Source organism: Pantherophis guttatus, chromosome 2 (genome assembly GCF_059756535.1).
Source record: "Pantherophis guttatus breed Tessera chromosome 2, ASM5975653v1, whole genome shotgun sequence".
NCBI lineage: Eukaryota > Metazoa > Chordata > Lepidosauria > Squamata > Colubridae > Pantherophis > Pantherophis guttatus.
Window position 1 is genome coordinate 203731301 of NC_142064.1, and position 11176 is coordinate 203742476.

An 11176-nucleotide genomic window follows, 5' to 3' on the forward strand; every position below is an offset into this window, starting at 1 on the left:
CTCCTCATCCAAGAAGCTTCTTCAGTTTTGAACTGAAGAAGTTTCTTGGATTAGAAGTGAAATATCTTCAAGGAAAATCCCAAGAAAATCCAGTTGCCTTTTGGAAAAGCACCCTTGGGACTATCAATGTTCTTCTTCAGTCCTTTCACCAACTCATGTGGTCTTGCTAGGCTGTTTAAGAGCCATCTCAGAGTGTTTCACTAGCTGGGTTTGTTTGTTTGTTTGTTTGTTTGTTTGTTTGTTTGTTTGTTTGTTTTAGAATATCATTTGTCACATTTGGGGGCAACCTCAACCTTTTAGCAAATCCAAAATACAATTGGTATTCAATCTCTGCAAAGAATCCCAATGATGCAAGCTAAGAGTTGCTTCTGGATCTTATTCATAATAATGGTGGAACCTGAGTCAACACCTGAAAATTCAGTTATTCAGAATTTAATCAAGATGTTATTTGCTGGGAGCCTGGAAAACCTGGGCAGGGTTTAACAAAATAAGGTCAGAATCACCTCTGCATATAGTCCCACAACCCTGATAACATGATCTTTCTGTTCTGCTTCAGTTTTATTGACAGTGTCACAGGGATTAAAAAACAGAGGTCACCTTGCTGTTAAAAGCCAGATACAATTGTTGTGCTGGTTCCACACGAGGCAGTTGTAGCTTTGCACAAGATCTCATGCAAATAAAATCCCTGCCATTGTGGGGAAGGGAGACTTAAGACTGTACTGCTATCAGCAGCTGTTTTTGAGGGATATACTTTCTGGAAGCCCATGTTAAAAAAAAAACTAGCAGATGTAGTAAATCATTTGCCACCATTTCAGCCTTGAAAGATAGATTTTTATGCAAGTGGTACTTGACCTCACCGTATCAATGTCACAGTCGGTAGCAACCTTTTGACCGCATTCATCACAGAAATGCAAAAGCAACAGGATAACAGTAATGGCTGAGTGACAGCTTTTGAATAAAAAATGAGACCATCGTGGGGAAAAGTGGAACTTTTGAACATGACCAGCTGCTTGACCAGCCTGTAACTCTCATTCCTGTGGCCAGCTTAGGTCTGTTCCCCAGACCATTAGCTTTCTTTTGGGAAATATCCTTCACATTTCAAAAGGTCCAAGATTCAGAAGGAATTTCTCAAGAGTCTAGTTTACATCCAGCTTTGGGTAGCCCTCTGTTTTGACTTTGATTCAAGCCATTTGCCTGAAGAGAAAGAGCAATGACACATTCGGCTTCACATCAGGGAAGCCCCTTCAATAGCACAAGGATAGTTTGACTGTTTTGTTCCTGTATCAGTTTCAACATTAGCTGAGTATTTCGTGTGATATATGTTTGTGATATAGATATAGAGATATAGGTATAAAGACAGATGGGTGACCTTGGTCCAGTCATTCTCTCTCAGCCCTAGGAAGGAAGTAATGGCAAGCTACTTCTGAAAAACCATGTCAAGAAAACTGCAGAGATTTGTCCAGGAAATCTCAGAAAATGAGACATGATTGAACAGAAGGAAAACAAATATTAGAGACACTGTATCTGCTGTCAAAAGACATACCACAAAAGCTGGGAAGGAGACTCAGATATAAAGTCCTATAGTGAATAAGCACATTTTAAATTGGTTTTAGTAGGGAAGGGCTTCTCATTCTGAAGATGGAAAGAGTTTTGTTATTAACATCATCAGTCATGTTTAATGGGTCATATTGATGGCTTAATAAAGGGAGGGGTAGATTGTTAAGGCTTACTAATGTATTTCCCAAAGGAGCCACAGTAGTTTACCCAGAAAGTGGAGGGAGGGGCCTGAAATTAAACCAGCATGCTTAAAAACAATAAATAGAAATGTTAAAATTGAGTTCATTTTAAGCAGAGGAAAATGAAATAAGTAACAGGAAAACTTAAAGTCTGCCTTGGCCTGGAGTAGTTATTTTCATCTCATCAACGGATTGAAAAGGACTTGAGTTCTTTTCTGGGAAAAGACAGTGAGGAGTCAGGCAAGCAGGCTTGGGGAGAAATTTCCATACGTTAATGAGAAGATCCTACTGCTGACTACCACAGTGTGAGCCAAACTTACTAGTGGAAATATAAGCAGGGTTCTCCAACTAATCTCAGAGTATCTGTTGGAGACATTTGGAGGTGGCGTGGGGCGTGGGGGATTCCCGGATTAAGAAGAAGCAAGATTTATGGTAAAATATATCAATGTGAATCAGCACAACTGTATCATTTCCAATATGTTGTCTGTGCAAATCATGGCAGTCATATGCACAGGTACCTTATTAGTCTGCTGCACCACTCAGAGGAACCTGAGTGGCGCAGCAGACTAATGCTACTGTTAAAGGTAGTATTTAGCTTCCAGCTGCCTGCAATTATTGCGAGTTCAATTCTCACCAGGCTCAGCCTTCCATCCTTTCTAAGGTAGGTAAAATGAGGACCCGGTTTGTGGGGACAATAAGCTGACTTTGTATAAAATATACAAAAATATGAAGGCTATTGCTTAACGCCTTGTAAGCCGCCCTGAGACTCGGAGAAAAGCAGCATATAAATCAAAATAAATTTAAAAAAAAATAAAGATGTTAAATTCACATGATTCTTCTGGGCAAGTATCTCTTAAATAAAAATATAGAAACGAGCATGCTTGAATGCTCTTGAAACATTCGGAGAATACAGATATAAATTTTTCCGATATATCTGTTGCATACTACCCAGAAAGAGAACCTTATTTAAAACTCAATTAAAGATACGTATTTATGATTCATTTCAATGAAAAGTTCTCCTCTGCTCTGTGGTTTTTGAAAATTTCCAAGGCATGAAATTGAAACTGATCACAAAATCTCTGTGCCAGAGATCAACTGCTGGAAAGTATGTCATGTTGCTTTTAAGCAAAACAACATTTTTGCCTTTAATGATCTTCTTAGAAAAAGTGGGTGCAAAGGAAGAAAAGTACTAAAGGTTTTTTTTTTTGCAAACAATAAAACAGCTAATATGTGGTTTAGCTACAAATTGAACTATTTCATCAGATTGATTTATAGTTGTTTCCTTTCATGTTTCTAAGCAGGCCTAGCAATAAACACACTTGAGGGGTGTGAAACTTTTGCAAATAACCCATCATTAAAAATGAATGATGGTCATCAGGGTTTTCTTTATTCTTCTGTGTATTCTGAGTAGTTCCCTGAAGCAGAGATGGGATTTGTATATATTTATTTATTTTTAATGGGCCATCCGTAACAAAGAGTAGTTTCAACTTTGAACGTTAAAAAAATGGATTTTTATTTTTCCACTTTTTGTTCTTGTTGTTTCATTTCCTCTATGATTTGGTGTTTTTTTTTTTTTAGATTTGCTACAAATCACAACCGGTGAATAGCATCTGTGGAGTAGTTCCATTTTTCATAAGCTTTTTTATATAAGCCTCTTTCTTATACAAGGTTTTTATTACAAACTCTGAAGCTTGTTTGTTTGCTACTTGACATGCCTGACCCCATAGATAGAGATATATGAAATTGGTCGTCCTAGAGGGAACTGTTGGTCTCTTCTCCTTAACTCTGATTAAAAATTTCCATAAATTCTGCTTCACTTGAGAAAGTTTGTAAGTGAAATGCTTTATTAAATTATGATTAACCTCCTTATTTAAGAGAGCAATCCAAAAGTGATATTTGAAAACAATTCAGGCAGCCTCATAGCATGGAATAACTTACATCAGACAGAGAGCTATTCATTCATTCATTCATTCATTCATCACATTTTCACAGCTTTTAGCAATATAGCAGAGGCTCATGTCACCAAAAACTTAGATAGTGACCGGTATAGGGCAAAAAAACATATGTTTGCATTTCTTTTAGTTCATTTGTCAATTAAATTAATTGGTGAATGTCAATTCCTAGACAATCACAAAATTATATTAAATTAAAGTAAATCTACTGTATAAAGAATAAATAATTGGTTGGTGGAAATGATGGTGAAGATCATGACAACAATACTGTAATATCGTCTCATAAATACAGAAACTGGGAAGACATTAGGGGTCACAAATAAATTCCCAGGAGATTATTTTATATTCCATGTATAAGCCAGGATAAAAAGAATATTTTCGGTTATGAATGTTTAAATGGGAAAAATTAATAACTGGATGTTAATGTGGGATTCATTAGCATATATAATGGAGATAAAACAGAACTAAAGCTGTAAAGAGGTGCTAAATTATAGTTCAGAATGCCTGTATCACACCTCTTATTAATAAACATATGATCTAGGAAGAGACTCTGGAAAACGGGACCATTAAAACAAAAACGTGAAAATTATTGAGAATTACTTTCAGTCATATATCTGTAATTGGGTTTTGTTTCTCCCTTCTAGGAATCAGAACCCGCCATGTGATACCTCAAATTCTACTATCCTGCCCATCTGTCGAAGTCTTTGGTTGGCCAAAGTTCTACCCAAGAGGAACGTGTGGATCCCGGTGTTCGAGAAACCAACAGCAAGTGGACAGAACATAGAGCAGCACTCTGCACCCCATACTGTTATCTATTGTGTCTTCTCTTAAACCAGCAGGTTTTTCATGGGATTGTATTCACAATGTATGTGAATGACGAAGCAAAGATGGATTGGAAGTTCTTGTGTTCCATTGTTGAATGACGTTTCCTGTAATAACAGTTGACTCTGCCATGTCACACATGTGGAAGAAGATGAAGAGGAATTTCTCAATATCCAAACTCTGTGGAAAAAAATCTTTCATCTACATCCTACCGTTTTGTTAAGCTCATTTCTAACCAAGAAGAAATGCATGGGTAGAAGGGAGAAATACTGGCTTCACTGGAGACTGCAGAATTTTCTCTCTACAATATTAAATTAATCCTGGGCCTGTATTCTCTGACAACCATACTATCAGAATATTTCTGATAATTCACTTTTAAGATGCCATCAACTATTCATCTTTTTCTTTGACCTAATCTACAAAGGTCATGAATGCCTTGCATGTCAAATATAGTTCAAATAACAGAGATTTTGAAAACCAGGAGTTCAAGGAATAAGGTGGGAAAAGAAGGATGGGTTTGGGTAAAGCAAAGAGGTAGAAGAGTCACTGCTTTCATTTACATATTAATGACAGTATTGTTTACTTTTCTGAAGTAAGAACAATGCATATCTTGGAAATATTTCTTTCATTTAGACCCTCTAGAACACAGGTGTCAAACTCACTGCATCACGTTGCCATTGCGTGACGTTTTGTGATGTTTTCCCCCTTCATGAAGCTGGGGTGGGCATGGCCTGCACATGACGCATTGGCCCATGGACCACCAGTTTGACACCCCTGCTCTAGAATCACTTGCACATTGTCAAAACATCCAGTAAAATACATTAAACTAAAAAAGGAAAATTTTGAATATTTAATAGACTCAGTTGTTTTCATTAACAAAATATTGTGTTTTGTGTATTTAAAAACACCGAAAAAGAAACCAACTGGTGAAAATATGTCTTTAAGTGCTATTTCATATTGTAATTCTTTATCATTCATGTTGGGATAATTTTTATTGGGAACAGAAAAACTACGCCCTTTCAAATTTTGCTCACGTGTATTCTCAGAATCTGTGGGGCTCTTTTGGTTAGTTTGAGATTAAAAACAAATTATGACTGAAAGCCTTTAAAAGAGAACAGAAGAGTTAGTAAGGATGTAGAAAAAGATGCTATTTTCAAAGCTTGAAGTGTTTTTTTTTAAAATAATGTATTTTTACTAAGAGTGTCTGACAATAGAATGCTTTGCTGATTCCAAATGCCCTGTCAGCAATGGGACAGTAATAAGATGATGCAGGGTTCATTGTCTTTCCTAATGTATTGTTTTAATTTGTGTTTGTTCTTATTATAGTGTTGATCTAAAGCACAGGTGTCAAACTTGATTGTGTCACGTGATGTCACGTGATGTGTCGCAATATTTTTTGCCTTTGCGGAGCTGGGGTGGGCCTGAGCGTGACACATCTGGCCCGTGGGCCGCCAATTTGACCCCCAAATAAAGGACCTGAAGGCCTTTATACTGAATGACTCCTCAGGTTCATTCTGTCCGCCATCTTTGGAGCTTTTCTACAGTCAGAAAGTTCTTCCCTGAAGTGTAGTAAAGATTCAGAAGGGGAGTCTGATATCTGTTTCATCTCCAAGATCGGAGATTCCCTTCCAAATTCAGAGAAGGGCTCTATGGCTCTTATGACACTAACTCAGGGATCTACCATTCACAGGCTTATAACACAGGATTTGAGTCCTAGGTGGCTTCATCTTTTTGCGGTACTTAAAATTTCTTACCAACTCAACATTCTTCATATGTATTCAAATGCCTAGATTTAATTGGTATTCACCATGTTACTCTTAAGGTAAAAACAGTGTATAGTATTTATGGCTTTCCAGTACCCAGATTCATTCCTAAAAATAGGAGCAATTTGACATTAGGATCAATCATCTTGAGAAGTGATGGGCTTCCCTTTAAGTTATTGGGCTGCCTGATCCCTTACATCTCTGAGATTCTGTTACTGTATGGGTTCATCATCCAAACATCATTTGCCAACAAAGTCTGGCATGTGATTCTGCTATTTTGTCTCAGTTCAGATAGATCTGCTGGTTTTTATTTAAAACATTTTTATATGCCATCATTTCCCACAACTTCAGGCAGTTGATAATTGAATTTAATAAAAACATTTAAAAGATGTAAATCTAAGTTTTAGATGATTTTATATAACAGACATCATATTGGCACTCTTTTCATGTTTATCCCAAAGTCTCAATCCTGATATATTTCAAAGGAAAAATCTCTTCACCAGGGGAGTAGTTACAATAAGAATAGCAATCAAAACTGCACTCAAGCTAGCCAAGGAAATCTTTTCTTTGTCAAAAGTCACATTTCCTTAAATATGGAAGGCATGAAGCAAACAAAAGTTGGTAACTCGCCCTACAATCTTTTTTTTTTTCCTGATATGCTTTTCTTCTTTTTGAATCTCCCTCATTTCTCTCTGTTATTTTACTTTTTCACTTTTTCCCTTCTGAGACTCAATTCAGCAAAGCCTTTCTCTGCCAAGGAATAGTTGTCTGTCAAAATCTGAACTGCAACCAGGCAAAAGGCTGTGGGGAACCAACCCTCCATGTTGCCCATCTTGCAATAATCTTGATTTATAACAAACCCACTCACTTAGAATAAGAAACAGCAACACGTTTCCTTACATATTAAAATATAATGCATGCTCCTTTATAAAAAAAGAAAAATAATTGCCCAAGGAGGGAGGATTTGGAGCTGTTCCAAGTCTTAACTCATTTATCTCCAACAACTTTTCTGTTCCAAATGCTCCCATGGAGGTTTTCAGTTTGATTAGTATTCTGAAAGGAACCTTTCAGATTTGGGAATCACTAGCAAAACTCTGCAATAAAAGGCTTTCCAGTGCCACCTATTGTCAGATTTGTTCTCTATTTAATTACCTTTAGCACAGGGGTATTGTCTGTATGATATTTGTTGCCCCACAAAGCATCTGTAAAATGCAGACATACTCAAAGGAAGAGGCTGACAATAATCTATTTATTAGACATATCAAAAGATAGGAGTTATCAGTTCCTGGAAATAACTATGCGGGCTATTGAACAAATTTTAACAATTTTCACCTTTCCAGGCCCAAGCTGAAAGTGAGAACTCCATTATGGAGTTGTCAGTTTAAGGGAAAGTGTTTATTACAAGAATCTCTCATATAATTCTCATAGTTCTGATCTTCTAGGGCAAGACATAGATATTTATAGGTATCTTCTGTTTTGTTCTTCTTGAATTCCTCCATAAGTTCTTTTATAACTCTTCAACATGCATGGCATCAAATCGGGGGTAACTATAGAGTGGTCAAAAAGGCAAGATGACCTTTCGGCCAAAATCCTTTCCCTTTTCTACATGCATTGCACGTGCCATCTTAATGTAAACAAGGACTGAGGATTAGATCTGGCAGTTAAGTCACTTTTTTTACACACTCACTCACCCTTTCAAGGGCACCCTTGCATTATACACAAGAAATCAAAATTTGGTTGTCATCTTCAAATGCCTGACATAATTTAAGTTATGTGAAGGCAGATTCCTGATGCATCATCATCATCATCTTCTTCTTTTAACAACCCCATAATCCCTTGCAGGGTGGAGTCTGGGCAGCTGAGTGGAGCTATCAGAGTGTTTTAATGGCCAGGTGCCCTTCCTGTCGCCAATGCAGAATTTTGTTCAGCAGATATATTCTCAGTGTGCCCAAAGAGAAATATCTGCCTCTACCTAGCATTGAACTCGCAGCCTCCTGATTGTGAGGTGAGAACTCCACCTCTAGGCCACCACGCCACTCCAGATTCCTGATGTGTGTTTGGGAAAAATACCCAAACAGTCATCAGGATAATAAGACAGTAAGCCTGCATGATAGTGCAATGAACTAGAGAGGATTAATTGTATCAGAAGTACATGGAGAGAGAGAGATAAAGTCTTTAGATTTGTTTTTTTTTATGAAATCTGTATTCTATTCATTCAGGAGTTTCTCCCTCCCCCCCCCCCCACACACATGAATAACACTGTGAGGTAAGTTGGACTGAGGGAGAGTGATTAGCCCAAAGTCAATCAGGGAGCTTCTGAACCAGGGGTGAAATGCTCATGGTACCAGTAGCAATAGCGGCCAGTGATTCGGAGAAACGGTAGCAATGGCAGCACAAGGCTCCGCCCACCCATCCAGTCATTGTTACTTCCTAGTTTTAACCAGGAAGTAAACTGTTTATACCCTCTGCGCATGCACAGAGAATTCAAGCGCATATGTGACACGCATGAGTGAGTGAAGCATGCACACGTGTGGCATGTGCACTTCCAAACCGGTTGGGAAGGTAAGTAGATTTCAACCCTGTTCTGAACCAAGATAAATGAAAACTGAGATTTTCTGACTCCTAGTCCACATCCTAAACACTACATCACACTGTATCTTAATATTTGGAAGATGTTTCAGATTAACAATGACAATAATGTGATAAATTAGATATTATGATAAATTGGAGTCAAGCTAAAGTCAAATGAAAGCTTCCAGTCTCTTTGAGAATAGGTAAACTTGTTAAGAGTTTAGCTTTTGAAGAGTTGCCATGAAACCCAGATGGATAGGATGTTGCAAAGAGTCGCAGACCCCAGAGCAGGCCAACAGAAATGTATACTTGGTGAAAACTGAAATTTCAAATCTTCATGTTCGTGCAAAATTCCAGTTTGTGCAAATGTGAAATGGGGGCTACCTAGGTTTGGACTGCAGGGTGCCTTTTTTTATAGCTGCCCCTCTCTTTGGGAATTCCAGGTCAAGTCAGCACAAATGCATTGCATTTAACCCTAACCCTAACCTACACTATTTCAGATAAGTGACTGTCTAGTCTCTTTTTAAAAACCTCAGAGACTAGACAGTCACTTATCTGAAATAGTATAGGTTCTCCTGCTCGAGATGGGGCTGGACTAGAAGACCTCCAAGGTCCCTTCCACCTCTAATCTGTTCTAAGGTTACATCTCCTTCCTGAAGTAGATGATTGGGCATCATTCAGCTGCATGAACTTCAGCTCTCAGAAATACATTTAGTGCCCATGCTATCTAGGGGGCTTAAAGCCACATTGAAATTGCATTGCATTGAAGAAATCTGCAGTCTACGACGTGATCATCTCCTAACCATTTGTTTATACTTTTTGTCTATTAGAACTTATCTTTGGCCACTGTATCCCAATAACATTTTTTTTAAAGGAAAGTAAACAAAAAGTCTTCATTTTTAAGAATTATAAACTACTCTAATTGCAATAATAGCAGCAAGTGATTAATTACCATTCAAGGAATCCTAATTTTAAGAAAGAATCATTTGCAGTGCTTTTAGCTATTCATCTTATTCATCAGATCACATTTTGGACTAGGTTTGCTTTTTTTTATTAGATCAGAATCAAGAAAAGAGAAGTTCTGATTATTTTTATGGTGGGTCAGAACTGTCACTTCCGGAAGACATATGTCTCTTTTATTGCATCGAATGAGATTTATTCTTCTGGCCTCACAAGCTTTTTTCACATATTATTACATTTTTCTTAAGTGACATTAATGGACGCAGGGCTGATATAAGCCCTATTCAGCCATTCCTGTTACATGTAACATCCAGTAAGGAATCTGCCAATTTGAAAGTAGCTCTAGGGCATCTGTGCTTCCAGGACATCAATAGTGTTGGAGAATTGATCTGATTCATTTTCAAGTCTAACTTGGTTGACTTGATTGATTGGTGGTTATGTAGTTGGTTGGTTGTGATTCCCTTTCCCCATTAGAAAAAAACTCTTGCCTCACTTCATCCACCAGCCCTCTGAGTAGCCCAAATAAAGGCGTATATGAAACTGATCAAGAGTTTTTCCCTTTCCTTCAGTGCAGGACACAGAGATGTACAAATTGTCAGGCTATTGCATTTTTCTTTCATTTTTTTTCTTTCTTTCTGTTTTCTGTTCAGGGGTAGAGGAGGGCAGTTGCTGTAGGGCCTGGACAGCATAGAGCAGCTGTCTCCAACCCCGGGGATTTGGCCCACTACTGAGCCGTGGCCTCTTTGGAACTGGGCCACGTGAGCAGCGGGTGGGCATGTGCGTGCATGCAAAGCTCGACTTGCACGAGCGGTAGCCACTGGCGCTCGAGGGTAATATTCCCCTTGTGCAATTGGTGGCCGCTTTGCGTTCATGCATAAAGCTCCCTTTGCAACAGTGGCAGCCACTTGCCCTCAAGCGCAAAGCTCCCCTCATCAAGCAATGGCCACTTGCCCTCCCACATGAAGCTCCTGCCTGCCACTCATAGGGAACTATCCCTTCTCTTCCCCCCCACCCCACCCCACCAGGCCAGAAAGGTTGGGGACAGCTGGCATAGAGTGGGGCCTTTTAACTCCTTGTTCAGGTCAGCAGAAGTAAAGACAGTTCTAGATTACTGTCCAGTGAAGAAAGACATCAGTGGCAGATGGAAGCACCTTAATCTTTAAGCATGAGCAGGAGGGGCCCAGTATACTAGGTTCATCTCTTGGCCATCATTCTTGGCCTCTTCTGCAGATGGAAAGGGATCACTTTTTCTATCACAGTTTATCTCCAAATTATAATCATGGATTCCCAGAATTTGGAATTGGAAGGGAGCCTGAAGAAAACATTCCTTTGTAGACAGTTATATTCTTCATATAGAGAGTGAAGATGATGG

At 38.5% G+C, this 11176-nt stretch overlaps 1 protein-coding gene across 2 annotated transcripts in view; it reads left to right on the forward strand.

Annotated features, from left to right (window-relative positions):
- The window catches only part of HRH2 (histamine receptor H2), a 48045-nt gene extending 42039 nt beyond the window's left edge, over positions 1-6006 (forward strand). For both annotated transcript variants that reach the window (XR_015732594.1, XM_034401353.2), the window contains one exon: positions 4333-6006. Coding sequence is in view for 1 of the 2 variants with exons in the window: in XM_034401353.2 (XP_034257244.1) it covers positions 4333-4519 (187 nt within the window). In the remaining variant the exon portion in view is untranslated. The remainder of the gene's footprint in view (positions 1-4332) is intronic.
- The last annotated feature ends 5170 nt before the right edge of the window (positions 6007-11176 follow it).